The 27,971-nt window shown below is 42.4% G+C and overlaps 6 protein-coding genes and 1 pseudogene across 8 annotated transcripts; 4 read left to right on the top strand and 3 right to left on the bottom strand.

The window, feature by feature from the left end:
* Positions 1–37: 37 nt before the first annotated feature.
* Positions 38–1,107, bottom strand: LOC115732477 (classical arabinogalactan protein 9-like). Its single transcript, XM_048273292.1, has 2 exons — positions 653–1,107; positions 38–621 (listed from the first exon to the last, which is right to left on the bottom strand). The coding sequence occupies exons 1-2, from the start codon at positions 864–866 to the stop codon at positions 323–325; spliced, it is 513 nt and encodes a 170-aa protein (XP_048129249.1). The 5' UTR covers positions 867–1,107; the 3' UTR covers positions 38–322.
* A 4,704-nt stretch (positions 1,108–5,811) lies between these two features.
* LOC115738998 lies at positions 5,812–8,097 on the top strand (annotated as a pseudogene).
* A 572-nt stretch (positions 8,098–8,669) lies between these two features.
* On the top strand, positions 8,670–11,318 carry LOC115738999 (esterase AGAP003155-like). Its single transcript, XM_030671836.2, has 6 exons — positions 8,670–9,004; positions 9,223–9,321; positions 9,489–9,530; positions 9,645–9,789; positions 10,294–10,395; positions 10,770–11,318. The coding sequence occupies exons 1-6, from the start codon at positions 8,786–8,788 to the stop codon at positions 10,832–10,834; spliced, it is 672 nt and encodes a 223-aa protein (XP_030527696.1). The 5' UTR covers positions 8,670–8,785; the 3' UTR covers positions 10,835–11,318.
* A 299-nt stretch (positions 11,319–11,617) lies between these two features.
* LOC115739000 (esterase FUS5-like) lies at positions 11,618–20,707 on the top strand. Of its 2 annotated transcripts, XM_030671837.2 has the most exons (6): positions 11,618–12,045; positions 12,266–12,364; positions 12,528–12,569; positions 12,684–12,828; positions 13,247–13,348; positions 14,773–14,972. In XM_030671837.2, the coding sequence occupies exons 1-6, from the start codon at positions 11,827–11,829 to the stop codon at positions 14,835–14,837; spliced, it is 672 nt and encodes a 223-aa protein (XP_030527697.1). In that variant the 5' UTR covers positions 11,618–11,826; the 3' UTR covers positions 14,838–14,972. The 2 variants fall into 2 exon arrangements, with proteins under 2 accessions (XP_030527697.1, XP_048129247.1); XM_048273290.1 differs by lacking the exons at positions 13,247–13,348; positions 14,773–14,972 and adding an exon at positions 20,646–20,707.
* On the top strand, positions 17,617–20,587 carry LOC115738996 (IMPACT family member in pol 5'region). 2 transcript variants are annotated; one of them, XR_004015166.2, is made up of 7 exons: positions 17,617–17,933; positions 18,153–18,194; positions 18,385–18,500; positions 18,684–18,789; positions 18,966–19,019; positions 19,691–19,934; positions 20,401–20,587. XR_004015166.2 is itself a non-coding variant. In XM_030671834.2 (6 exons), the coding sequence occupies exons 1-6, from the start codon at positions 17,625–17,627 to the stop codon at positions 19,847–19,849; spliced, it is 786 nt and encodes a 261-aa protein (XP_030527694.1). In that variant the 5' UTR covers positions 17,617–17,624; the 3' UTR covers positions 19,850–19,979. The 2 variants fall into 2 exon arrangements, 1 of the variants encoding a protein (XP_030527694.1); XM_030671834.2 differs by lacking the exon at positions 20,401–20,587 and having other exon boundaries at positions 19,691–19,979.
* Positions 20,708–21,395: 688 nt separating the features above from the next.
* On the bottom strand, positions 21,396–22,226 carry LOC115738997. Its single transcript, XM_030671835.2, has 2 exons — positions 21,907–22,226; positions 21,396–21,876 (listed from the first exon to the last, which is right to left on the bottom strand). The coding sequence occupies exons 1-2, from the start codon at positions 22,224–22,226 to the stop codon at positions 21,432–21,434; spliced, it is 765 nt and encodes a 254-aa protein (XP_030527695.1). The 3' UTR covers positions 21,396–21,431.
* LOC115738994 (protein ecdysoneless homolog) lies at positions 22,199–27,613 on the bottom strand. The gene is made up of 5 exons (XM_030671831.2): positions 26,366–27,613; positions 25,421–25,756; positions 24,706–24,833; positions 23,786–23,931; positions 22,199–22,621 (listed from the first exon to the last, which is right to left on the bottom strand). The coding sequence occupies exons 1-5, from the start codon at positions 27,511–27,513 to the stop codon at positions 22,439–22,441; spliced, it is 1,941 nt and encodes a 646-aa protein (XP_030527691.1). The 5' UTR covers positions 27,514–27,613; the 3' UTR covers positions 22,199–22,438.
* Positions 27,614–27,971: the final 358 nt, after the last annotated feature.

Genomic DNA, 27,971 nt, shown 5'->3' with positions numbered 1-27,971 from the left:
TGAGGGAGAAAGATAATTATAGAACAAAAGCACATGATGAAAAGAATATGATCCACGAACCTTTTTATTTCATCAATAAACATATGAGATTTACATAAATGGAACTCATCTACAAGTGGGAAGATTACATGTGCCAACACGATTACCAAATCGTCAGATCAAGAATCGAATAGCTCATAAATTTCCAAACCCTAAAAGTCAAACCCCGAACCCAAAATACAAAGAGACGTCGACTAAAAAAAGAGGACTGTATGACGTGATAAAGAATTGGAAAAATGATGGACTAGTCCGCAAACAAATGACAACAAAGGCAAATTCTTGCCTAAACCCAGTTCACCGTAATGATCGGAGATTCATCTGTCCATGGTGATGAACTCAGTTTAGACAAGATTGCTAAGCAGTTCTTTTCTCTACGCCAACATGTAGGCGAAGAGAACTCCGGTGAGAACGGCGGCGGCGCTAGCGGCGGTCGAGGTTCCAGCATTGTTGCCGCCAGCCGGGGGAGAGGCGGGCGCTTCGGACGCGGTGGGCGGGGCGGGAGGGGATGCGGCCAGCGGAGACTGAGACGGGGCGGGAGATTTCTTGGGCGAGTGCGAAGGAGACGGGGATGGAGTGGGCGTCTTGGTCGTTGAGGGGGACGGGGCCGGAGTGGGCGTCTTGGTCGGCGAGGGGGACGGGGCCGGAGTGGCCGGGGAAGGCACCGGGGCAGTGGTGGGCGCCGGGGTCGGAGAAGGCGGGGTGGAGACCGGAGTGGGCGCGGCCGCCCTGGGGGGCGTGGCGGTGGGAGACGGGGCCGGGGACTGCGCGGTGCAAGCGGTGGCTAGGAGGGCGAGGAGGATCGCGACCTTGAACCCGGCCAAACCCATCTTCGTTTTCGTCTTCTTTTCGCTTCTAGGGAAGCTCAAGCCGTTGAGAGAGAGAGAGGGGGGGAGGGCGAGTGCGAGTGCGAAGAGAGAGAGGAGGCGATGGGAGTTTATATAAGGAGAGCAGTGGCGGAGGTGGCGGTGGGAACAGCGGAGGTTGGAGGACAGCGAATGTTGCAGGCGAGGAGCAACAGTTGCAATAATGAAGAAGAGTTGCTGCGAGATTCCTTCCTGTGGGATTAGATTAAACAAAGGCGAACATGGATGCCCTGTACTTATAGGAGGAGGAGGAGGAGCAGTTCTGCTCTGACCGGTTCGCTTTCTTTGAAGTTTCTTTCTTCACCGGATGTTGGCGTGGGCCGGTTCAATTAGATGTCGCGTTGCTTTCCCTGAATTTTTCTCTCTTTTTTTTTTTTTAAGGGCCATCGGATGCGTGTCGTGGGGGCATACGCGTCTTTTCGCAAGAGGGAAAGGGTGAATCCCACTTTTTTTAAGGGTTTCTTCTTTTTATCTCCAGAGTAGAGATGAGATGAAACCTGTACGCGTGCCGGTGGCTCTCGGTCGGGCGACGTGTCCCCATCAAATTCCGGCAAGAAACGTGCGTCAGGAGGACACGAGCTTGCCCTCCGCGTTCAACCGGTTCAACCCACGTTCCGGGTGGTCAGCACGATTTTACCTAACTACCCCTGTTGACGCGTTCGTTCGTACAAACTGCAATTTCATGAATTAGATGAAAACACGGAGCCGCACTTGATACCTTTTGTTCACATGGGTGGCGACGAAGTCAAGCTTTCACGTCACACGTGTCGCTAGCTTTGGTGATGGTCTTCGATGGTGATATGTTGTTGGGCGGTTTGGAAACTTGTGAGGGTTATTCGCACCAAAAGTAACGAAATAGATAATAAAAATGAGGAAGAAAAATAGAGGTATAAAATTTATCTCGATTCACCCTTAAATTAGAAGTACATTAAAAAAAATTACGACCTTTCACATTTCTATTGCAACTCTCAATTACAAGAAAATTATAAGGAATAATGACATAAATAGTCCATAAATTGGTTTATGTTTGCAATGCGAATCTTAAACTTTTAATTTGCCCTATATGGCCCTTAAACTTTTGAAATTTGTTCAACTTAAAAGTTTAGGAATCACAAAATTTAGGATCAAATTAAAAGTTCAAGGATCACATTACATATTGAGTTAAAGTACATGGACTATATTGGTCAAATTAAAAGTTTAAATATTACGTTACATATTTGATTAAAATTCAGGAATCATTCGTGTCATTTTATCAAAATTATATTATACATAATAGCAGTAATATAATGTAGCTATTTATGTGCTTAAACCTAAACTAACAATAAAATTTAGGCTCAAATTATAATAGTAATGAGATTCCGTGCTTTTTTGTTGATAGAGAATATGAACAACACTCCAACAAAGCTAAGAGCCTAAATTTGTAATTTCAAGTGCTTCTCTCGACCCAATTTTATTTTTTTTCTTTTGGGTTTAGTTGTTTCGTGAATATTCAATGGATCCGGGCAGCGGGCAGCGATGGAGCAACTGTTGCCCCCTTTTTTTTTAAATAAAAAATTCCTTTTGCTACTTGTCATATAATTGGAGAGAGAAACGAATTAATTAAGGGGAGAGAGAGAAAGAGAATTGGAGTACAACTACCCCCATTATTTAATTAATTCCTCTTTTTTTCCTTCTTTTTTTTTTTTTTTGGTCAATTTAAGGCCCAAAACGGACAGACACATCCGGCCCGTAATTGCGTGTCCGCACGTCCTTAATGAGAACGCGCGACGTGCGAGAGATTCGACGCGGCGGGATTCGGTGGAACGACACCATCCTCGTCCGACCAACAATTTTAAAGAATCATCGATGGCCGAGTGTTCTGGAGCCTAATAATTGGGGCGAGTTGGAAGTCCCGATTTCGCGTCGGGGGCGGCTTTCCGCAGGCGCTTCTCTTCGGATCGGACCGTCTCGACCTTGAGACCGCCTCTGTGATGACATCGATTCGCCGATTCGAATCGATCGTGGCCTGAAGTTCGGCATTGCGGTCCTGCACGCGAGACGGGGAGGATATGCCGTGCCATCGCAATCTGATTTCTCTACAGTTAAAGATAAGGATGATCGAGCGATGAATGTAACTAATCATCCCATGATCAAAAGATTTAATTATTCGACGAGGATGTGAAATGTTATTGGGCATTATTCTAGTATGTTATTGTCTCTCTGGGATTTTTCTTTCTTTCTTTTTTTGAAAATGACACAAATGATCCTTGAACTTTGGCTCAATTTATAATATGATCCCCGAACTTTTTATTTATTCAATGTGATCCATGAACTTTCAGCACATGCATAATTTAATCGTTGAACTATATGAAAATATTCAATAATGTCCGTGAGCTTGAATTAATGGAAGGATAAGATTGAATGCTTTCATATAATTCAGAGATTAAATTGAACATATACCAAAAATTCAGAAATTACGTTGAATAGATTAAAATTTCACGAATCACATTGTATATTAAACTAAATTTAAAGATTATATTGCATGTTGGTGTGTCCTTTTTTTTTTTTTTTGCTTGCACTTGAGAATGAGCAACGGAGCTGGCAAAAGCTGGCCAAGGGGACACATTATGTAAGCGACAGCGACATCGTGCTGGATCCCATTATCCTCACTGTTTTTTTTATAAAACCGATTTCGCGACTTTGGTGGTCTGAGCAATATCAAATGTTTTATTTATCTATTTATTTATTTATTTATTACATGATGATCAAGAGGAAGTTCAGATCGGGGTACATGGCCGTATTTGCTTTGACCCACACTCAAAAGGGCCTATAGAATTATTTCCCGACCTATCCCAATCTAATTATTTCCGACCAAGAGCCGTCCGTGTCCCCGTACCGTCCTATCTTCGCGCGGGGTATCATCGTAACACTCGACGACATGTAAGTTATTCGCGATCAGTAACTTTTTAAACGAAGGCAATGAGATGTTTCGCTAAGCTAGTAACTATTGGCCAATGACCGGGTGAATTCGTCGTCTCGACGGTGTTGAAGAGTACTAATATAAGCTCGCAACCCCATTTGGATTGACTTCCCTTCTCTTCTTTCTTTCTTTCTTTCTTTCTTTTTTTTTTTTTTGCTCGATTTAATTTTTGAAGCTAAATGAGCTTCGAATTTTATTTTAAATTGGAAATTTCGGAAACTTTAGTGACAATAAAGAACTGGGCAAAAGTACAGTGTAAAGAACTGGAGTTTTCAAACTTGTGTCATGCCATCCTATCATGACCCTATTTGGACCGGGAAAATCACCCAATCATGTTCCTCAAACTTATTACACATGTGCTAACCCAAAAAGTATTATTAAAACCTATTATAAATGGATGTTAATTCAGTTATAAACCTTTCGATCCGACCTATTTAGTTCTAAATATTTTGACGATTTGTTAATGTAATCCTTCCGATCAATTTCGGCTAGCAATCGCCGATGTGTATCTTGGCCGTCCTATATGGCATGGCCAACGATGACGCGGACAATTCTTTTATAATTTTTCAAAAAAATTATGAACATTTTTGGTTTTTCATTTTTCCTTTTATTTTTTTTCCATTGGGACCGATGGGGGTCGCCGGGCTTGTTGGCTACTGGGTGAGGGTTTTGTGGCTCTTGCAAGAAAAGAAAGAAAATAAGAAATAACAAAAAATTCAGGAAATTTATAAAAAAAAATTGAAAATTTTATCCATGTCAATGTCAATCGTATCACATAAGACAACTATCATCTCAGTCAACAATTTCAAATTAAAAGTAGCTAAAATGACAACATTGACAAATCATTGGAATGTTTGGGATAAAATTGCTACAATTAAAAAGTTTATGACCGAATTGGAAGGTGCTAAAAGGCCAGGCGGCAACGGGCCCGGCCCAATTACACGAGGGTCGGATAGGCCCAAACGAAAACCAACTGTTCTAATAGGTTCGGTTTGCCCATTGGTAAGGTCTAGGCACCACCGAAGTGAACAACGTACTTAAAAATCTACCGTGAGAATGGTCTACAATAGAATCCTGAGCCTAGTCTTTTGGAATGGATGACATGTTTAATTCTGCATCACAATCGAATATCAATGAATCGCTGTATCAAAGCCATATTGAAAGGGAGACTGTGATTGATCATAAACTTCTCAAAGTATCGAGGAATATTAAGATCTCAACCCCAAAGTACCAACATTTTTTGTGTTCAGATCAGGCCGGGCCTTTTTGACACCCTTACAAAGGGCCACACATTCCCTTAGACTTGCTTAGTACCCCTGCTGACGATATGTAAGTCTCATTTTGTCTTTGTCTCAGTCCATCTTTCGTTCGTAGATAGAATCATGTCTGTTTAGTGGATCAAGACTCTCGTGTTGTAAGGACCCTGAATACTTCTCATTCTATAACTAGTTGCGAAAGTGTCATTGAGTTCTAAAATTTACAAAAAGTACAATCACGCCTTGAAACTTGTCAAATTTGTGTAATATAGTCCTTTCCTTAACTGCTTCTAACTTGGCTGAAGGAAAATGTTGCGGTGGCTTTTTTGAGTATTTTATTTTTCCCACGTGACAATGACATGGCTAAAAACTCAAAACATAAGGCTAAGCCAACGTTGTTTTTTTTTTTTTTGTGTGTGTGTGTCTAAATCTGATTATTTTAATGCACATTTTATTTAAATTATGTTAAAAATAAGCAAACTTTAAAGGAAAAAAAAAACACAAAAATATACTACGCACCCTGCCTAAATCAATATATTCATTTGGTAAGATAATGGAGGGTCAAGTGGTAAGTTAGAACAGAGAAGCACGAGTTAAACCGGCCGGTTGGTCAATAGCACTAGGATGGGATCCAAGCTCAGAGATTTACTGGTTGGTGTGTTTGGTGCAGATTATGAAGAGCGGAAGTATGTCAAAGGGCCTACAGAGAGAACTAGCCAGTAGCCAGGAGAGTCCACTTTCAGCTGAGACTCCTTTCAAATTCCTGCTGCATTTCACTCCCAAGGCAGTAGAGAAAGCTCAAGCCATGGCCGAAAGCCGAGCAGGCATGAAGCCCAGGATCTGGTGCCTCCCTGGTTTCAGGACGAGCGCTGAAATCCTCGAGATGCAGATCCGTCAGTGGCCCGAATCCGAAACTTTCATTACTAAGCAGTACTTGGGTTACACGATTTACCGAAATCAAGACATAAAATCAACCATAAAGAGCGAGGAGGTTTAGATAACCAGTTAGGGGAAGGGAACCATCTCTATGAGCTCTAGCGATCCAGTCCGCGGCTTGATTAGTTTCCCTGGCTCATAAATGATTTGAACATTACCTAGTTGGGCCAATAAGCTTTTGAAGTCCTCAACTACTAAATTAATAGCCCATGGGCAATCCATGCGGCCCGAATCCGTCCTGGAGAAGCTGGATATGGTGCTCCTCAATGCTCCGTGCCTGTCCAGAGGCAAGTCCGGCGTGGCTGGAGGGCATCTTCGATCCTCCCTACTTCGAGCGGTTCCAGGGCAACCAGGCCAGGTTTTTCCAGTTTTATTTGGACTCCATTCGGTGTAACTATAATGTTACAATGCGATATCGTAACACGGTGCAGCTATAGCTAGACCAAACGGATTCTTAGCAGATAGAGGGAAATTTTCTTCGAGCTGATGATAATTCAGAGCGTTCTGATTCAGGATTTTACAGAGCACGAGAACTTTGAAGAGTGCATCGCCTTCATTGAAGATTTCATGGTGAAGAACGGTCCCTTTGATGGTTTACTGGGCTTTTCCCAGGTGAGTCCAGCCAAATAGAGGAGCAGAACAGCATCTCCATTCTTTCGGTTGTTTAAATCCTCTTCTTTCTTCAGTTTAATTTTGTGTCAATGAGTGACCGTGGTACTCCGTTATGATTACCAGGGGGCAGCTCTGTCTGCTGCATTTCCCGGAATGCAGGAGGAAGTAAGATATATTTCTAGCTCCATAAATTTGAAATCGACACATACAATGGAACAGAAGCAAGTAATTCCTTTATCGAGTTGAAGAATTCGACAAAGGCCGAATTTTGCAGGGATTGGTACACACAAAGGTGCCCAAAATCAAGTTTGTGATTCTAGTTTCCGGGGCTAAGTTGGGCGGATCAAAATACAGTGCGCCTAGGCTGGCCGCTAACGCATTTTCGGCTCCTAAAAAGTGCCCTTCTCTTCATGTTATAGGTAACAACCACGAAAACTTCAGCTTTCTTCTGTTCTGTCAAGATCAATGCTATACTTCTTCGCAACGACCGACTTGAAAGGCGAGGGATGGGCTAAGCTCGGCTATCGAAAGTGGGATCGTGGGTAATGTTCATACTATTACATGCCTAAAGGTCTAACATGAGATTAGCTACAACAGAATCGCAGGCCTTGTGTTCTCTGCAGCTCCCAAGTTAGTGTCCTTGCATTACATGTTGCTGAAGGAGTCTTTGACCATAAGTTATCTTGTCCATTTTCGGATTCAACTCAAAGCCAACCGTTCCGAAGGAGCTTATGAGCCAACACTTTCAGTTCGCTTCATCGAAAATGAGTCGTATGGTCACACGTTGCGCGGAAAAAAAAAACTTATTCGGACATTACTCCGACGAAAATGGTACTATGAAGATTTTACCAAAGTGGAATATACACAAAATTATTTATATCAGATGTCATTATTATGGTGTAGGTGAGACCGATTTCCAGAAGACAGAGGGAATTGCTCTGCTTGATTCATTTGTGGATCCGCTAGTCATTCATCACCCAGGGGGCCACACAATCCCCAACCTTGGTTTGTGCCCCTGCTAGTTATCCACGTCTCGTTTTCTCAATTGTTTCAGTTCATCTAAGCTGGAGCTCAGTTCTCTTTTCTGTTCGATCCCTCCCGCAGATGATCAGAGCCTGGAGACTGCGCACAAATTCATCGAGAAGATCCAGAATCCGGCTGCTGCATGAGCCGCGCGCTTTCTTTCGACTTAGCTACGAAGATGATAATGATTCTCGTCTTAGATTTTAACTTCTTCTTTCTAGCGAATCTGCTCCGAATGCAATGGACTATCTTTATAGCACAAACACAGCTATTCGTGGCAACACAATTGATCGACATTCTTTTTGTTTCCGAGTTTCGTGTCAAGTTCTTGTGGGACTTCAATTGAAGATGCCCGCTCTGCTCCACGCATGCGGAGCGCTACTACTCCGATCTATTTGGTTCAGCATTTGGAAGGGACTTTGAGGCTCTAAAGTCTCTTGGTCAAATGCAAATAGCGTTTGGTTCATTTCTTGCTCAATTTTGAAAAAATCCAATTGCATTTCCAAAGGTTCCCAGAGGCTTTTAACTCAAAGTAGCTCTTGAGGTACTTTGGAAAGTTGCATTTCTGAAATGCAAATGCAATTTTTTTCTTTCAATTTTGTCCTCGCTCAACTTTCATAATTCCGGAAATATCCTCAAAATTACTTTCTAATGTGTTTTTAAAATACACTTTATCAAACACTACTTACATTTTGGAAATCGCATTTAGCTCAAAAATATTTGCATTTTCCCAAAGCTGATGTTCTTAAAATAATCATTAAACGGTTCGATACACCCGGTCTGAATCAACATCACACAATTTTCATTTGGAAAAGATAACGAAGGGTCAAGTTGCGAATTAAGATCAGAGAAGCACAAGTTAGACCGGCCGGTTGGTCAATAGCACTAGGGTCCAAACTCGAGATTTATTGGTGGGCGTGGTTGGTTGGGAATTCTTTAAGAGCCACGCTTTGAACAGATTAATATAGCATGGGTTATAAGTGTAAAGAGAACTGGCCAAAAAACCAGAGGACTCAAAGACTTTGTAATTGAGACTCCTCTCCGATTCCTGCTCTAGTTTCATTCCCAGGATAGCAGAGGCTGAGAGTGCGAAAGCGATGGCCGAAAGCCGAGCCCATGAGAAGCCCAGGATTCTGTGCCTCCACGGGTTCAGGACCAGCGCTAAAATCCTCGAGACGCAGATCCATAAATGGCCCGAATCCGTCCTGGAGAAGCTGGATCTGGTGTACCTCAACGCTCCGTACCCGTCCACGGGCAAGTCCGGCGTGGACGGCATCTTCGATCCTCCCTACTTCGAGTGGTTCCAAGCCAATCAGGTCAGTTTTCCTGTTCCATTTGGTGTAACTATAGCCGTGCTGCATCCTGGGTCTTCAAAAACTAGGACACCCTGATGGGGTGAGGCGCACACCGTGCCACGCAGTGTCACGACACGATTTGCAGCACAGTGCATCTATAGACTATAGCTACACCAAACGGGTTCGTAGCAGACAAAGGGATATTCATCGAGCTGATAGTTCGGAGTGTTGGGGTCCAGGATTTTACAGAGTACGAGAACTTTGAAGAGGGCATCGCTTTCATTGAAGATTTCATGGTGAAGAACGGTCCCTTTGATGGTTTACTGGGTTTTTCCCAGGTGAGTCCGATCACACGACAAGACAAAGCAGCATCTTTTCTTTTGCGGGTGTCGTTCAAATTCTTAACTTTTTGAGGTTTTGGGGCCACAAGAAGAAGAATAAAAGAGACAAACAAACGGGAACTCCATCGTCTGGTTTGTGACATTTTCGTGTTTTGAATTACCAGGGAGCTATTCTAGCTGCAGCATTGCCAGGAATGCAGGCAGAGGTACACTTTCTTCTATCTTCTCATTCCAACAAAAATCCAATTCCAAACACATAAACAAAGCAATAGGACTGTTTGATCGAGTTGCTGCAATCAACAAAGTGCTGAAATTTGCAGGGATTGGTGCTCACCAAGGTGCCCAAAATCAAGTTCCTGATTCTGATTTCCGGGGGTAAGCTCGGCGGATCGAAATTCGGTGCGCCTCCGCTGGCAGCTAACGCGTTTTCCTCTCCTGTCAAGTGCCCTTCTCTTCATGTTATAGGTAACTACCTGAACTCAGCTCTCTCCGATTCTATTACGATCGGATCATATTTTACATGCTGCAAGTTTCAAAGTCTAGTCCGACGACGCCCGGAGACGACATTAGTTAGCTCTCATTAGATGTTACAACCAACGCGTGACATCGTCACGCTAAATTCGGCTTTCAAAAGTGGGATCAGTGATGATTTTTCTTCTGTCCTATACCTAAAGTTTTAAATGAGTTCGGAGTTGCAGCTTCATATAGAAATTCTATGGATCCAGTCCTGTCAAAAGAACTTGGACCATAATCCATCCTTCTTTTCCACTTTGAATTCGGACATTAGGGACTAGACAAGAAGTGTCATCATCAAGAAGTGCAAGAAGCTCCACATGATGTAATCAAGCTTCTTCAAACACTAGCAAGGTCAATTAGCCAACTAAGAAAAAAGATTAGAGATTAAGTGCGTTGCGTACGCATCATGGCCTCGTTAATTAATAAATCAACAAGTGATTATTGTGTTGTTAGGCGAGAACGATTTCCTGAAGCCGGAGTCAATTGCTCTGCTCGATTCATTTGTGGATCCGATCGTCATCCATCACCCGAAGGGCCACACAATTCCCAGGCTCGGTTAGTGTCTCTATCGATTGATATAGTTCTCTCTTTTCTTACGAAAATTGTTCAAAAAGTCGTAAACCTATTACAAGCTTGTCAATTCAGCCATAAATATTTTATTGTGCAAATTGAATTTTAATCATTTTCACATTTTGTCAACCGAGTCTATCCGGATAATTTTGGCTGAAAATCACCGACGTAGACGCCAGCAATTTGGCACGGTCGAGGTTGACATAGATATTTTTAACAGTATTTGAATAGTTTGTTAAATTTTTTGTATTATTATTTTCTCTTTCCTTCTCTCCTGGAGATTTCCCAAAATTTGTAATAATATTTTGATAGATTGTTAATTAATATTTCAATTTTTTTTGTTTCTTCCTTTTGCGCAGATGATCAAAGCCTGGAGATTGTCAACAATTTCATCGACAAGATCCGGAATGTAGCTACCGCATGAGTCATTCTTTACCGCAACGCGCAAAGGAGACAATAACAATTTTTCATTTGTGATTTGGCTATCTTTCTTTAACCTTTACAAACCTCACAAAGACTTGTCAATTTAGTTCTAAACCTTTCAATTGTGTCAGTTTAGCCCTAAACCTTTTGAAGTTTTACCAGTGTAGTTCTAAACCTATTATTTAGATAATTGGCCCAAACGATTACATTGACAAACTGTCAAAAGGCTTAGAATTAAAGTCTCTCTTTCTCATTGTGTCAATTCATCTAAGCTGGAGCTTAGTTCTCTTTTCCGTTCGATCCCTCGCGCGGATGATCATAGCCTAGAGATTGCGCACGATTTCCGTTGAGAAGATACAGAATCTGGCTATTGCATGAGTTATGCTTTCGTCCGACTTAGCTATAAAGATGATAATGATTCTCGTCTGAGATTTTCACTTCTTTCTCGACGAATCTGCTTCGAATGCAATCTACTATCTTTAGCACGAACACGGTTACTCGTGGCAACACAATTGGTTAGCATTCTTTTCGTTTCCGAGTTTCGCTTCATGTTCTGACGGGGCTTCGATTGAGGATCCCTGCTCTACTCCACACAAGGGAAGCGCGAGTTCGAGGCCAGTCGTATGTTAGAACCAAACTTTTCGGAAATAATCATGGAACGGTTCGATACAACCGGCTTGAACCAACATAACACCACTTTCGTTTGGTAAAGACGATGAAGGGTCAAGTTGCAAGTTGAGACGGTGAAGCACCAGTTAGACCGGCCGGTTGGTCAATAGCACCAGGGTCCAAACTAGACGTCTATTGTATATTGATGGGTGTGGCTGGTTGGTCAATAGCACAAGGGGAATTCTTTAGGTTTTTGAACAGACTGATATCACATGGACTAGAACTGGCCAAAAACCAGAGGACTCACTCAAAAGCTTTGTAATTGAGACTCCTCTCCGATTGCTGCTCTAGTTCATTCCCAGGATAATAGAGAGAGCGAAAGCAATGACCGAAAGCCGATCCCATGAGAATCCCAGGATTCTGTGCCTCCACGGGTTCAGAAACAGTGCTAAAATTCTCGAGACAGAGATTCATAAATGGCCCGAATCGGTCCTGGAGAAGCTGGATCTGGTGTACCTCGACGGCCCATACCCATCCACGGGCAAGTCCGGCGTGGAGGGCATCTTCGATCCTCCCTACTTTGAGTGGTTCCAAGGCAATCAGGTCAGATTTCCAGGTTTCATTTGGTGTAACTATGACTGTGCTACATGTTGCTATCCGGATCTTAGAAAACTGTGACACCTTGAAATAGGGTGAGGCACGCACAGCGCTATAAAATGTCGCCGCGCGATTGTCGCACGGTGCAGCAATAGCTACGCCAAACGGGTTCTTAGCAGAAAGACAGAAATTCGTTGACCTGATAATTAACGTTGTTGGTGTTCAGGATTATACCGAGTACGAGAACTTTGAAGAGTGCATCACTTTCATTGAAGATTTCATGGTGAAGAACGGTCCCTTTGATGGTTTCCTGGGTTTTTCCCAGGTGAGCCTGACCACATGACCAGTCAAAGGAGCATCTTTTCTTTCGTGGGAGTCGTTCAAATTCTTAACTTTTTGAGGTTTTGGGGCCACAACAAGAAGAATAAAAGAGACAAACAGAAACTTGATCGTCATGTTTATAAGATTTTCGTGTTTTGAATTACCAGGGAGCTGTTCTAGCTGCAGCATTGCCAGGCATGCAGGCAGAGGTATACTTTCTTCTATCTTCTAATTCCAAAAAAAATCCAATTCGAAACACATGAACGAAGCAACAGGACTGTTTGATCGAGTTTCTGCAATCAACAAAATGCTGAAATTTGCAGGGATTGGTGCTCACCAAGGTGCCCAAAATCAAGTCTCTGATTCTAATTTCTGGGGCTAAGTTCGGCGGATCGAAACTAGGGGCGCCTCCGCTGGCAGCTAACGCGTTTTCCTCTCCTGTCAAGTGTCCTTCTCTTCATGTTATAGGTGACTACCCGAACTTAGCTCTCTTCAATTCTCTCACGATCATATCACGATTTGCTGGCTAGAAGTTTCAAAGTCTAGTCCGACAGTGCCAGATGATGAGATAGATAGTTTTAATTAGTTGTTACAACCGACGGCATGATATCGTTACGCCAAATTCGGCATTGAAAGGCAGAATCAGTGTTGGTTTTTCTTCTGAAGTCCTATACCTGAAGGTCTAAATGAGTTCAGAGTTGCAGCTTCATATAGAAATGCAATGGATCCAGTCCTGTCAAAAGCACTTGAATTCGGAGATAAGGGACTAAACAAGAACTGTCCTCATCGAGATGTGCAAGAAGATCTAAATGATGTGATCAAGCTTCTTCAAACACTGGCCAGCCTCGTTAAGTAATAAATTAACAAGTGATTATTTTGTTGTTAGGGGAGAATGATATCCTGAAGCTGGACTCGATTGCTCTGCTCGATTCGTTTGTGGATCCGATCGTCATCCATCACCAGGAGGGCCACACAATCCCCAGACTCGGTTAGTGTCTCTACTAGTCCACAATGTTCTAAACCTATTTTATTTTTGTCAATTCAGTCAAAAATATTTTAATTATGCCAATTGAGCCTGCATATTTTGGCATTTTGCACATTGAGTTCATTTGGCCAATTTTGACTGGAAATCGAATGATGACCATTTTATGTGGCATGAGCTGCAATGGCGTGGGAGATTTTTTAATAATTTTTTAAATTTATAATTTTTTTTAGTTATTTTGTTACATTTTTATTTGTTTTTTCTTTTCTTTTCTTTTCTTTTCTTTTTTAATTTTCTTCTCTCTCTCTCTCTCTCTCTCTCTTTTACTATATGCTTCAGACTCTTTTGACAAAAATTTCCTCTTTTCTTATTGTTTCAATTCCCCTTTTGTTCTTAATTTCACTTTTATGAATTAATAAAAAAAAAACCGGATAGTGAAGATTGACCCGATCGTAATTAGGCTGCGTTTATTCATCCAGATTTCTAGTCGGGATATGATTGCATAAGATATGATAAGAAGTTCAAGGATTTTGTCATATCCTATCTCTTGTTTGATGAATTGTGGATATAATGTCGGATAAGTAGAGGCAAGACACTCTTGAAATCAACTCTGTTTTGCCAAAACATTATAATGCTTTAGAAGTTACTCGGTGATGAGTTCTGATGAGTGAATTGTTGTTGAGCATAGATTTGAACCGTCTAAATTTGGGCACGACATCGATTGAGCACCGGTAGAACCACGGGTCTTTATTTATAGCCGAATACTTTGAAAATGACCTGCCGACCTTGCTCGTAAAGTAAACAAGTGATTAGCAATGGAATTATTTAGCCTCTTTTTTCGAGTTTAAGGTGCACTCATGTGGTTCGTTCAAGAGGGCTGCTTTGAAAGTCGATGGTCAATGTCGAATTCTTCATAATATATTAAGATCATTTTCGAATGTTGGAAAGGTTCAAGCAATTAAATAATGAGAGACGTGATCTTGTATCATGCCACATTATCGATTAAAGAACGAGGTTGTGGAGATTCCTGATTTTGCCGTTGAAGACCCTACCCCGGAGCTACCAGAGAGGCGGCCATACTTGACCGTCGCTACAGCTAGAGAGGCGCCCCCCACTGGAGAGGCCACCAGACATGGGGGAGAGGTGGCCCAACGAGGAGGAGATTTGGTGGTTGTCGAAAAAACTTGATTCTCCTTGTGTCTGCTTTCTTGAAAAAATCATATCTAGGTTTATTCCACCCCGTCCTCCCTTAAGATATTTTTGTCCGGGCTATCTCCCCCTTTAAATCCTTGACATGTACCAAATACAAGATAGGATAAACATATCTTATCTTGATTTTTATCTTGATGATTAAACGCAGGTTAAATGTTTGGCTTTTTACATATTCGTGTCGGGACTGAGCTTTCTTTTTGTTTCTTCCCTTGGCGCAGATGATCAAAGCCTCGAGATTGTCAACAATTTCATTGAGAAGATCCGGAATCTCTCTACTGCGTGAGTTATTCTTTCTCCTGACAAGCAAAGGAGATAATAACAATTTTTCATTTGTGTTTTGGCTATCGTTTTTTAACCTCTACAAAGATTGAAGAGTAAGCCATGGAAAGTTCATCTCTCAACAGTTTGCATATTTGTGTGGTACCTCCTTCTATGGACAAAAAAAAAAAAAAAAAAAAACCAAGAATGAGGTAGCTTGTAATTTCTCCAAAATTTAGTAGCATTGCTAAAAGATCTATCGGAAAATGGGGCAATAGCAAGATCACGTGAACCGGGCGCTTTTCGCTTTAGGATCTAAATGTTGTGCGCCGTTGCAGTTACTCTACGTCCGTCTTGCACCTAAATTATGAAATACATCATAAGCCAGATATAAATCGAGATATTTATTCAAAAGTCCTAAATCTATGGTACGATGACCAATTCAGTTAGAAACCTTTTAACTATGCTAATGTAATCCTAAACTTTATGAAGATTTGACAATTTAGTCCTAAACCTTTCAATTGTATCAATTTAGTCTTAAATTTTTTTGAAGTTTTATCGATTCGATCCTAAAAATATTATTTGAATAATTGGTCGAAAGGACTACATTGACAAGGTTTAAGATTAAATTGAAAATAATTGAAATATCTAGGACTAAATTAACAAAAAAATCATAAGATTTATAACTAAATTGACAACTCGTCACCTATGCATTTGTTTGGGGAATCATTTTTCAAGAAAATGGTTTGTTTGGTGATATGTGACAAAAAAAAGTTGTTCGGTGTTAATATCTCATTTAGAAAATGATTTCAATCTCATGACTTTATCAGATACAAAAAAAATTAAATTCTAAAAATTTATTTCTTATGTTATAGATTTATTTTATACTTTTTCTTTTTCTTTTTCTTTTTCTATTTCTTTTTTCCTTTTTCTTCTTCCTTCACCGATCGTCGCCTCGACGATGGCCAACGACCGACAGCACAAGGTCAAGCTCACTAAGAGGCCAGCGAGCTTGAGCTTGCCGAGCGACCGACAAGGCTCCATCTCTTCGATGGCAACCGGCCACATGAGGTCGAGCTTACCCGAGAGTCGGCAAGGCTCGATCTAGTGTGGTCGGGTCGCCAAGCGTTGTCGAGGCCAAGCGACCGGTGAAAGAAGAATAAGAAAAATATAAAATATGAGATGTAAAAATAACATTAAATTATTTAAAAAAAAATCGACATGAGCAATTCTGAAAAGTGTTTTCACCTCTTCAAATTTTAGGAATTAACTTTCGTAATTTTATGCATGAATCTTCCATTGATCGATTTTCTATTGACTAAGTTATTTTCAACGAACCAAATGAGTGAAAGTCTGGAAAAACATTTGCCAAAAAACATTTCCGCTCAAAAAAGCGCACCCTAAGAAGTGAATAATGAAGTGTCGTCAGGCGAGAACGATTTCCAAAAGCCAGAGGCGATTGCTCTGCCCGATTCGTCGTGGATCCAATGGTTGTTTCTCGCAACTCCTCGTTTCTTTAACCAAAAAGAAAAGAAAAACCTCATCTTATGTTCTTGATTTCACACTTACTAATTAATGCAAAAGAAGGAGTAGTGAAAATCTACTTTGTTCGTAATTGTAAGATTTAGTGAAACCATTGCCAACTGTTCTAAAAATTTAAGTTATTAAATGCTTATTTTCACGCCTTGAGTTAACAATTTAAGCTTTTAAAAAAAAGTTAGCAATTCTAATACCACGCGAAATTTTGTGAGATCACCGTCAACTGTTCTAAAAGTTTTAAGTAATTAGATCAATGTATGATCTAATATTTTTTTGGTATGTTCTATCCTATCTTATTTTACTATAAAAGTTAAGCTACACCGTTATATGCCACGTGCAGATTACAAAACCCTTCTCCCTTCTCACGTGTCTCCACCTGACTCCTCTTAAAAGTAGGAATTCGTATCTCTCATCTCCCTCTTCCCAAATAGGAAGAGTGGCCATTGGAGCAATCCCCAATGATTTGATCTAATATTTATTACTCCGATAGTAATTTCATCGGGGATTGATCTCTTTGTCTGTTGGGTGGTAGGAACATCGTGCTCTAAGAATATCTAAATAATGCGTCGATGCTGAGTTTTTCTCTTGGTTTCGCTCCTTGCGTAGATGATCGAAGCCTAGAGATTGCCAACAATTTCATCGAGAAAGGGATCCGAAATCTATCGCAACTAGCTAAGGTAATAATAATAGTTCTCATTCGTAAATTGACTCTCTCATTTGAAACTCTCAAAAAGTAAGACTATAGCAAAAAGATAAAATACTTCTTTGTCATCTCATAAGTTACAAGCTCTTTCTAATTAAATCCTTAAATCTTTAATTTATCTAATCAAAGCCGTAAACCGACACAAATTTTCTAATCGTGCCCTTCGAATGCCAATTTTGATCTATTCTAGTTGACATGGCCAATAGACCACACCGAAGTCCGCTGTGAAAGTACTTTTTTCCCTAGACGAGGCTTCTGCGCAGCGGCATGATTTTCATAATCTATTGCTCACAGAAGCAAAAAATTTAGGTTAATTTCCACCGTGACCTGTCTGCGGAGGAAATTTCTTTTCCTTCGCATCATGTTACATTGTGATCCGACGGCTACATTGGATCAAATTGATCGGATTTAGTGTCGGAGGGGTTGAACAGAAAATATATGCAAGTCAAAATTCTTTTAATTTGTTTTTTGGTCGAAAAAATTCTTTTAATTTAACAGAGAAATTGATCAGGAAAAAGGTAAAAATTCGCCAATAAGAAGACTTGATTTAATTAAAACGGTTTCTGAAAAATGACATGCCCGTCACTAGGAAGTGGCGAAAACATGAGTATTAACGGTTCCAACCACCATTTTCACCAGCTCGTGAGCCGCCGTATCTCTCCCTCTCAGCTCTTCGCCGCCATCGTCGGTCCACGGAGATCGATGGTCATGGCGGCCGCCGCTTCCTCCCCGGGCACCAGCAGCAACGGCCGCCGCGGTGGTGCTTACACGACGATCAAGGAGAAAGTCGTGGTCGAGAGAGAAATCAAGAAGAGCAAATTCATCGCGATCGCCGGCTCTGTCTCCGACGAGCAATCTGCCTTCTCATTTCTCTCCCAGGTCAGCCTAGTCGAGGCCCTTCGTTCGCTCTCGGCACTTTTTTAGGGTTTTCGCGTCTTGATTGTGCAATCTTCCGTGTGGCCGTGCTAAGGTTTCCTGATTGAATTGAACGCAAACATGCTGGAATCATTTGTAAAACATCTTTCGGGTTCTTGGTTTGACGAAGTTCGATTTCAGTTGAGACTGACCGGTTCTTTGGTTTTTGCTGCTGGTTTCTAGGTCAGGGATCCGCGCGCAACTCATAATTGTTGGGCTTATAAGGTGTGTTTCAGGTCGAATCCTATTTGCTTCAGCTTTCGGTTTGTAAATTTTTCACCCATGTGTGGCCTATATGCAATGCTAGTAGTGATAGTTACTTTGTTCAGTCCGATGGGCGATTGCTGCATTACAATTATTTTCCGGTTTGTGCCTAATTGTATTGATGCAGCTCATTCTTTAAATTGGAGGGCAGGTGGGAGCTCAATACAGGTCTAATGACGATGGAGAACCCTCGGGTACTGCTGGAAAACCTATTTACTCTGCGATTGAATCTTCAGGGATCGATAGAGTGATGGTTGTAGTTATAAGGTAAAGTTCATTAGGAAGAGAGTGTTTCTATTGGAAGAAGCTTCCTATCTTAAGTTTGCCTACATCTCATTGTTCATATCATATAACATTTGATGCACTTACAGTAGATAATCGCAGACTGAGTTGTCTCTGCTTGGCTAAGCGTAATGCGTATTCTCATGATTGATAATGCTCTTAATTTAGGCACTTTGGAGGTATTAAACTAGGTACAGGAGGGCTGGTGAGAGCATACGGTGGAGTTGCATCAGAGTGCTTAAAGAATGCCCCGACTTGTCTGGTGAAATCTAAAGTACGATATAATTTCCTTTGGCAGATTCTTACTTCATCTCCGTTTTCCTGTTTTGAATCAGACTCAGTTCTGTCTATATTGAAGCTTTAAACTCGAGTAGAAAAGGTTTTCTTCCATTTGTTATTGTCTTTACTCTTTATCACTTGAAATGACATATGCTGTAAAATTATCCGTAGGTTCCGATGGGTGTGGAGATTCCTTACGAGCTATTGGGAGTTCTATATCATCAGGTGAGTCGACATTGCAGATTCATCATCTATAACATTAGGGATGTGTCAAGTTGTTCTTCACACCAGGGGCTACGCAAGGATTTTCGCGTTTTCGGGTAATAGATTTTTGTTAAGGATGTCCAGCCATGTAAGTTCTCTCTGTGCATCCATCACATAGGAAAGGAAATTGCCAGTTTTCACTGTTGGAGTTGGTAGAGATCAGTTTGATAGAATTCAGAGAGAATATATCCACCAATGGGTGCCCTATCTTTATATTTTGTAACTCAATTAGATAACATCGTTCATATGGTTTGCGATTTCTCTTTCTCTGAGTTTTCTTTTCCCAACTATATTAGACAGATGGAAACCTCTCAAAATTTGCCTCACCTAGTGCACTTCCGACCTATGACATGTTAACTTTACCTGATTTGTTGCCAGAATTTGTTTGTTTTTTTTTTAAATGCACTTCAGTTATTTGCATTATGTGCTCTTAGTTTCTGGCATGCCAGTATATATTTGTATCGAATTTTTGTAGTCGTACTCCTGATATTTAAGTCAATTGCATTTTACCTTGGAGTATCCTTGCTTCCTTGCCTCCTTTAGATTTAAGTGGTTCGGAAGTGCACATCTCTTCTCTTTTTTATGTCCATGAAGTATCCTTCTGTTGATTTGATTTCTTTCCGACTTTCCAGTTACAGGCTTTCCATGCTGAGGATGTCAAGCAGGACTATGAGACTGGTAAAGACGTTACTACCATGGTTACCTTCAAGGTTGATTACGACCAGATGGAGAAATTGGAAGAAGCTATCAAAGCAAATTGTGGTCGCGATGTTCCATTGTATAAATCCTGACGGACTCTTGCTCATCTATGTTTTCTGTGGGACGGTCTTGTCCGTGCGTCTGATCCTGTGATGACAGGATGCTGGTAAATAACAGGTAAATTTTCTCCCTGGGACAAAGTTAATGGGATTCGATTTACTCGATGACGATGCTACCCAAAAGAAATGGTTACTGTCTGCCTTAAATAGAAAAAGCTCAGCAGCAAGACAATATAGTCTAAAGACAAGGCAGGGATTCGATTTACTCGATGACGATGCTACCCAAAAGAAATGGTTACTGTCTGCCTTAAATAGAAAAAGCTCAGCAGCAAGACAATATAGCCTAAAGAGAAGGCAGGGAAGCCGGACTCCCCAGATAGATTGGCCCAATATGTGCGGCATACAATTGAAACCTAACGAGACATAGTGCAATATTCTTCTGTGAAGGCGCGATCCAATTATTTGTGTTCAATTCCAGATATCCTCACTTCCAAGTATCATTAGACCAACTGTCCTTGTAATTTTATTTTTTGGTCTCTTGTTTTTCTTGATTGACAAGTGATATTACACTGGAAACATTTCAGGTGGGTAGATGCTCTCTTGATCATGGTTACCGAGACCGTGGCCTGTTATTGATCTTGCTCGACAATGGTAACCAGGCATCCATGGTTGAAGAATTCCCAAAGGGTTGATTTACTTGTAGTGTGGAGTCATTCGGGAGATTCCGATGGATTAGTCGTCGTCACAGAGAGCACCTTGTGAAATCAATAGGATTGATCGAAGTAATTGCATCTATGCAGTGGAGGCAATTGTGGTTAATCGGTAGGAGGGGGGAAAGATTCGTTTGCCGCACATGCATCTCGTGTTTACATGTAATTCAAAGTATACAGTGGTTTGCTTATATTATCCGACCGGCTATGTTGCTAATGAAACCAGTCTTTACGAATTTTTGGCATGTTTAAGACAACCAATTTGGTCCTTCAGTTATCAGAGCACTGTTCCTCGGTGTTATGATGCGGGCGCGGGGGTGGACGAATCAGTCGACTGCCACAAAGTAAATGCCGCCACATATTCGAGCGGAATCGGTAAAAGCAGAAGCGGAAATTCTCTGTGGTGGCTAAGAAAGTGATGGCCCGGGGCTGCAGGGCCCGGGGGGGTGTTAGATTTCTCGAAACACGGGGGGTTCCGGTCCTTGCTGCTCATCCAACCGTGGTATAGATTGCATCACCTTTGACTTTGTAACATGGGTATCCTCATTCGTCGCGGCTTTTTCCCAGATACATTAGTTCAAAAGAAGAGTATTTGAATCAGACGGGCACGTATCAGGAAAAAAAAAACAGGGGGCGTCACAGAGACGCGAACCACGACTTCTGCTGCCGGTGCTTCGGAAAAGATAAGGAAGAAGCCGCAACAATCTATAAACAACTCTCCAACGCAAACCAGCAAATGGAATTCAAAAAAATCAGCAATGTCATTGTCAGCTAACCTTTTTTAACCTCGCTGTACACTTCCCCTGTTTTCGCAACCAAAGAGAGATCGAGAGAGAGAGAGAGAGAGTGTGTGTGTGTGACTTGTATCAACATCGACCCAAAGACGAGGTTGAGAATATAATCCATTAAGCGCTCACCAGAATTTCGTCTCCTTCGTACTCAAACTCCAACTCCCCACCGCAGCTCTCCTCCTCCATTCCCTCCCCCTCTTCTTCCGCCCCTGCATTGACGTGTCCCGCCTTGGCCTGGCTCTCCCACCGCTTGTCGCCCGACGACGATATCTCCACCAAGTAATCCTCCACCTCCTCATCCTCCCTCGCGCACCAATCGTACCTCAGCGGGAAGAGCCCCAACCGGCAGTCATAATAGCCTCCCCCTCCTGCTCCCTTGTGCTCCGCCGGGGCGCGGATGGCCGCCGCGTGGAAGCCCCGCCTGCAGTTCGCGCACCGCACGCAGCATTCCTCGTAGGCCTTCTCGTACTCGTGCGCGTAGTAGCAGTAGGGGCACAGCGTCCAGAACGTCAGCTCCGCCGCCGTGCGGCCGACGCGCCGCTGCTCCTCCATCGGCGCGTGGTGGGACGCCTGGTTACTCGCCGCCGCCCGGGGATTTTTTCCTCCTTTTCTTAATTCTTCGCGTAAAACGAGGAAAGGGTAAATAAAGAAACGAACATGACGGCGGTGGTGAGGAGGGGTTGATGGGGAGATATGGACCGTCAGATGGGAGATTGATGAGCGAAGCGAACGGTTCGGATTGGATAGCGAGACCTGACGAGGATCAGGGGAATGTGGGCATAGTTGTAATTTCGTCTGGAAGTCGGCCAGGAGTAAAAGGTCGGAGTACACATGATGCCCAGCGGGTGGACCCTGAATACGGAAGATCTTGCTTGGAGAAGTTCTTCCATTCTTGTTCATTAGAATCATCAGCCACAATCTATCTCAACATGCCCTTTGGATGATATTAGTCTATAATATATCCTCCAATTCCGGAAGCGACCTCGACATGATAACCGGAAAACACAGACCCTCCTCTAAGATTGTTATGTGCAGCCTCCGACATATGGAGGCGCCGAAAGACCGACACATTTACAGTGAGTACCTCTGCATCATGATGAAACTGAAAGAGGCTAGAGAGACTACTTCCCCTTGCTGCCGTCCTGAGGGAGGCGGAGCCCCATGAGACCAAGCAAATTCGAAGCGGGTCCAGGAAGTCCCTCCTGAGAGGAGAATGAATTGAGCAAGCTCTTCACCAGGTTCACGTCCACGTCGACCGGAGAAAAATCCTCATCCATGACTTGGGTGGAACTCGATGATGCTCCCTGATATGAAAAAGACCATGGATGTTCAGCTTAGTCAAAGGGGACATGAAAATCAGATCGAACAGAAGAGTGTCCGAGAAGAAAAGGGGCACGCGCATTCATAGCAAAAGTTAAAAATGGTAGTCTAGTAGTTCCCCTTCCATATTAAGCGGACACAAAAAATGAGGAATGAATCCCCAGCAATCCCAAACGTTAAGATTACAAGGTCATTGACAGTTCGATCCGAATGGTTTCAAATAAAAAGGGGGAGAGTGACCAGACAAGATAGCACAGAATACCACATAGAAATTACGTATATCCACTGAGACATCGAGGATATTCACGGATTTTAATCTCGATTCTCTGACTGAAATGATTTAACAGGGTACTTACGTTTTCCTCCCGGATAATTATCTGTGCTAACTGTCCATAACTAACAAGCTAGTCAATGCTGGAGAACAGATGAGCCTCTATTCCTGCGTCAGCCCAAGCTTTCCAGAGCGCACGCTGGATTAACAAGTTTTTTTTTTTCTTTTTTCTTTTTTTTAACCAGAACAAACAACAAACTTTGAGAATGATTCTCTGACATCTCCCAATGGCCTCACCAGGGTAAGATCTAGGACAGTGAGAACTTAAGACCTAAGTCCACGAGGGCTTTAAACGGATGTCTGTTTGATATGTAGCCAAGAACCCACTCCAATCATCACAACCTGATATATTCCTCCTGCCTCCTGGAAACCGACCCACATGGTTCTCAACAGGCCACAACGAAACAAAATTTCAGGAGTGGAACCTCACGGTATGGGTCCTGTGTGCACCCGGTACACACGGGACATTTGGGACAATGGAAGCCAGACAATCTTGCGACTCCCAATCACATCATCCAAAATACACACGAGTTGCCTTGGCACCCAAGATGAAGGTAATAGTTTTTTGCCAAGTAATAAAGATTATCTTGATAATCAAACAAGGTCGAGAAGGTTTTCCGAACGATAAAGATCTATGTTCCATATATGGCCAAATTCCATGGCCCCCAATTGCAACTACTTTTGGAAGCATTGCCTCATCATGGCACATCTGTTGTGATCTATCATATCTACAGAGAAACAGCCTACTGATTTAAATTATGGAGAAGTTCTGCCAGACAGAAACGTGCTGCATTTCTACAGGACAAGATGAAAGTACCTGATTTGTTTTTGAAGGTTCCTCATTTGCACGAACAAAACTTTTAGTAAGTGTGCTGCTCTTTAATTCCTGATTTAGAGCATCCGAATAAGAATCCGTGAACGGATCCTCCTTATCTTCATCATCAGTTGCGTCTTCAGATTCATCTGATGAAAGCACAGAATGCATGAAAATATCAGTCGCAAACATATATGCTGCATAATTGTCCTTCTCGACAAAGTATTTACAAAATGTAAAGATTGACTTATCAACCAGCACTAAATGGCAATGGCACAATGTAAAGATTAATTTTTTTTTTTCCTTTTCTTGATAAGCAAAATAATATCATATCAATAATCAGGAAAAGGTTAACTCATCGACAACAAATATTAGACATTTATGAAGTTCTTTTTCCCATCCACAAAACAATTTAGACTATACATGCATTTACATTGAAGTGTACAAAGTGAAGAATTTTCTCCATAAACGTCACACACGTTCCTCTCCATCTTTTTCGGTCCTTTTTTTTTTGTCTTTCTTACTATTTAAATTCCTACTTGAAGCAATATAAATAAAAAATCGGGATTTTGCTAAACCCAACAGGTTCCTTAGATTATGAAATTAGTGCACATCCACATCAGACTGAGTTGGGCATCCTAAATTAATTCTTGTGCCAAAAAATTAATCGGATCACAACCCCTATCCTCATCCGACAAGCCTATTCAGTCGCCGGTCTTGGTCCCACAAAACCATCCATCAGCTTTTGTCAAAAACATCCACAACATAGTCTAATTCTACTTCCATTAATTTTCGCTCTCTCCTTGCAAATGAATAGACAGTTGCAAAATAATACAGTCTGATCATAACTAAAGAATACCAATGAAACAGGACACAAGGCTAAAACTGCATGCTCTCATACGTCCCGTTAAAGTAGAACTTACCGAAATCCATGTCTGAGGAGGACCCTTCCCCAGCATCTCCATCTGGAGAAGAAACTTCAGTTTCATGGCACCCAAGTACAGATTCCATGTCCTTAAAAAAACGATCCACATCGAGGTCTACCGTATCCCTATAAATGGACGAAACAAGATAAATTAAGGATGGGATTAGGTGACTTTACCAACAAGCTAGGACATGCAATACAGAAGAAAGTTCAAAGCTGTTTCTGATTACAAAATGTTGCACAAAACTTCGTTTTACTAATCACTACTGTTTATCAAAATATCACTTGGGAATCATCTACCGTAGCTATGTTGTGAAACATCTCACAACTAAGCACTAAGATTTTAAATTCAAATGCATGTAAGGAAATCCCATTTTACACCAACAGAAAAATTTCATACCAAATATCACAGCACATCAAAGCACCACAGATGCACCATTAAAGATACGAACAAGAGGACTTGAAGACAATTACACTATTGATTTCTGGCCTTTCAAGGCTATCCAAGCTAAAATTCACGTGAATCAACCATTGTAAAACCCAATAACAACATGCCAAATACCAAAAAAGGCAAGCAAATGGTTATCGCTTTCTGTAACCCACGTAAATTGCATCGCTTTGTTATTGTAACTATGGACCAACATGCACCAGTGCACCCATGTCCATGCCAAAGACGCAAGAAAGACCAAATTTTCCATATTAAGCAAACAGACCTTTGATCAGGAACTTCCGCTCCCTTGTAGCTTGACACCTTATGGACGAATGCCTCCATGGTCTTGGCTATATTACTGAGATCACACTCATCATTGCTGTGGTTCGATGGACCAGTCTCTGATGGCTCTTTTGGCTTCTTCTTTTTCCCATGCATAGCATCATAAAGTTCCATCTCCTTCTGTCTTTCCAGAAGTGCGGAGTTCAATTCATCCTCACCAGCATATAGCCAAGAGTCATCATCAGAGGGAGGGACTTCCTGGTTCCTAAAATCATCCGTTGAGTGAGGTAATGCAAGAATCTCATCTATGCATCTGACTGGAGAGCTCATCATTTCACTGCAAAAGGAAAATGTAGCATCTTTAGCATGCTAGAAGATTTTTACAAGAGAACACTATCAGTTGCAGCAAAAACTTATGATTATAGCCCAACGAAGCAACCAGTTAAACCATAATTTATGTGGACAGGTAAGACACCTCATAATTTACAGGCATCCAAGAAATTATGTTCCACAAAGTTTCATATCAAGAATTTCACAAACAATTATCAAAAGGGGAGTAAGGCTGATGATCAAATGGAATTATACTGGTTCTGTCCCCCGATACAAGGAAATTGAGGAATGAAACAGATCTGGAAAGCACCAAAAATCTTTAGAAGCTGCATAACTGCCTAGCTTGAGTATATACAAGACTCCCACAGTATTGAGCTGTCAACAATCAACTCTTAATCTTTATACAATAAAGAGCTCAAACGATGCTATCTCAAAACTTAGCGGCTAATGCAGAGCATTCTATCTATGGCGAATGTGAATCAAAACCGATCAGTTAAGCACTAATAATTAGAGATCAAGTACTACTTTTATGGATCAAACATCCACAAGCCAACCAAGGAACGCACTGCAATACTAAGAGGAAACAAATCCTGAGCCCGGACTAAAAAAAATGTACCTAGCCTTCGAGAACAAGGAACTATTCTTGTAATACTCCTCTGCCTTCTCCATCAACCTCCTATATTCCTTCGAACCTGGAAGCAACCCTTCCAAGTATCCACTCCTCTCCAAGCTCTCTCTATATGCCTCCCACGTGCTTCCTTTCCCTTCCAATCCCTCTCTTCGCCTCATCTGATACATCATCTCAAAACCACAAGCGATCTTCATCCCCAATTCAGCTTCCATATATGCCCTGGGGTCGCTCCTGCTCGGCATTGGATAACATTTCGGGGCCTGAAACGTCTGCTGTACCAGTTGTGCATACATTGCCCTTGACAAGGTGACCACCACGGGCACAAGCTCCTCCTCCTTCCCCTTAGTCAAGAATCTCTCCATCCTCGCCGCATACTTCATAGAGTCGATATCCCTGTCGTAAAACCCTTCCACAGCGAGCGAAATCAGGCAGGGCTCGTGCCTCAGGACCTGCGCGACCGACACCGGAACCCTAACCCTAACCCTGTGCATATTCCTCCTCGCCTGCTCAGGGTACCCCGCAATCCGGGCCTTCACCGCGTTCTGCACCGCCTCCCCGGCGCGCGACTGGTCCTCGTTGCCGACCAAAAACTTCAATGCATCGACGATCGACGGGGACGCGATCTTGTCGCGAGGGACGATGTGGAGGTCGCCGCGCCGGATGAAGACGCGGTTGAGGCTAGTCTCCGGGTTGAGCCAGCGGGGGAGGTGGAAGGCAGCCTCGATGAGGAGGAACTCGCCGTCGGTGTCCCAGACGCGGACCGAGAGGTCGGGGAACACGCGGGAGATGTGGAACAGGAGGAAGACGGCGAACCACTCGTCGTCGAGGTTGTCGCCGTAGCGGAGCCTGCCGTGGAGGTGGAGGGGGAGGGGGGCGGAGGAGCAGGGGCAGGACGGCGGAGGAGACGGGGAGGAGAGGGAGAGAGAGAAGGGCTGGTGTTGCCAGAGGTAGGACGAGGTGAAGGAGGAGACGGAGGAGAGGATTTGGAGGTGGAGGGATTGGAGGTCGGAGGGGGAGGGAGAGGAGGAGAGGGCGGAGTCGGGGAAGATGGAGTAGAAGACGGTGTCGTCGGGGAGGCGGGAGCGGTGGCTCTGGGAGAACATGGAGGTCGGAGCGTCGTCGGAGTCCGCCATTCTCGGTTCTGCTCGTCGCCGGCGGGGAGAGTGGGGCGGGGTTTTAGCGGTTTTATTCCCAAACCTGAATTTTCTTGAACCCTCTGCCCAAATCCTTGTCGGCGGAATCCTATGATGGAGTTTAACGTGAGACAAAGTCTTTTTAGACACTTGACAGATCATTTTGAACAACTAATAAGTATTTACAAAGTTTTCAACATAAAAAAAAGTGTTTTACAAAGTTCTAATCTCCATTTTGACAATTAATCATGGGCACAATCGGGTCCTAAACTTATCTTTTTAAGTACAATTAATTTCTTTTAGTATATGAAATAGGAAAATGTTTATTGACACCTGAAAATTGCTTACATGACAAACTTAAATTGCTCTTTTTAAGTTTTTTTTTTTGTTCAATCTGATCTTTTTAATATGATTTTATGATGCGATGGAGCTTTCTGATAGTAAATTTTACTTTTATG

This window comes from Rhodamnia argentea, chromosome 1 (genome assembly GCF_020921035.1).
Source record: "Rhodamnia argentea isolate NSW1041297 chromosome 1, ASM2092103v1, whole genome shotgun sequence".
NCBI classification, from domain to species: domain Eukaryota; kingdom Viridiplantae; phylum Streptophyta; class Magnoliopsida; order Myrtales; family Myrtaceae; genus Rhodamnia; species Rhodamnia argentea.
Note: the sequence above shows the minus strand (reverse complement) of the source record. Positions and strands in the feature narration are given on the sequence as shown.

Bases quoted from the DNA above. Each gene is read 5' to 3' on its own strand.
- LOC115739000 (XM_030671837.2), top strand. From the start codon at position 11,827: ATGACCGAAAGCCGATCCCATGAGAATCCCAGGATTCTGTGCCTCCAC. The intron at 12,046-12,265 runs GTCAGATTTCCA...GTTGGTGTTCAG, and splicing joins AGTGGTTCCAAGGCAATCAG to GATTATACCGAGTACGAGAA. The intron at 12,829-13,246 runs GTGACTACCCGA...TTTTGTTGTTAG, and splicing joins TCCTTCTCTTCATGTTATAG to GGGAGAATGATATCCTGAAG.
- LOC115738999 (XM_030671836.2), top strand. From the start codon at position 8,786: ATGGCCGAAAGCCGAGCCCATGAGAAGCCCAGGATTCTGTGCCTCCAC. The intron at 9,005-9,222 runs GTCAGTTTTCCT...GTTGGGGTCCAG, and splicing joins AGTGGTTCCAAGCCAATCAG to GATTTTACAGAGTACGAGAA. The intron at 10,396-10,769 runs GTTAGTGTCTCT...CCTTTTGCGCAG, and splicing joins CCACACAATTCCCAGGCTCG to ATGATCAAAGCCTGGAGATT.
- LOC115738996 (XM_030671834.2), top strand. From the start codon at position 17,625: ATGACATGCCCGTCACTAGGAAGTGGCGAAAACATGAGTATTAACGGT. The intron at 18,790-18,965 runs GTACGATATAAT...AATTATCCGTAG, and splicing joins CTTGTCTGGTGAAATCTAAA to GTTCCGATGGGTGTGGAGAT. The intron at 19,020-19,690 runs GTGAGTCGACAT...CCGACTTTCCAG, and splicing joins TGGGAGTTCTATATCATCAG to TTACAGGCTTTCCATGCTGA.
- LOC115738997 (XM_030671835.2), bottom strand. From the start codon at position 22,226: ATGATTCTAATGAACAAGAATGGAAGAACTTCTCCAAGCAAGATCTTC. The intron at 21,877-21,906 runs GGCGGCGGCGAG...GGCGTCCCACCA, and splicing joins AAAGGAGGAAAAAATCCCCG to CGCGCCGATGGAGGAGCAGC.
- LOC115738994 (XM_030671831.2), bottom strand. From the start codon at position 27,513: ATGGCGGACTCCGACGACGCTCCGACCTCCATGTTCTCCCAGAGCCAC. The intron at 24,834-25,420 runs GTCTGTTTGCTT...GTCCATTTATAG, and splicing joins GCGGAAGTTCCTGATCAAAG to GGATACGGTAGACCTCGATG. The intron at 23,932-24,705 runs GTAAGTTCTACT...TGCTTTCATCAG, and splicing joins CTCCTCAGACATGGATTTCG to ATGAATCTGAAGACGCAACT.
- LOC115732477 (XM_048273292.1), bottom strand. From the start codon at position 866: ATGGGTTTGGCCGGGTTCAAGGTCGCGATCCTCCTCGCCCTCCTAGCC. The intron at 622-652 runs CCACTCCGGCCC...CTCAACGACCAA, and splicing joins CCCCTCGCCGACCAAGACGC to GACGCCCACTCCATCCCCGT.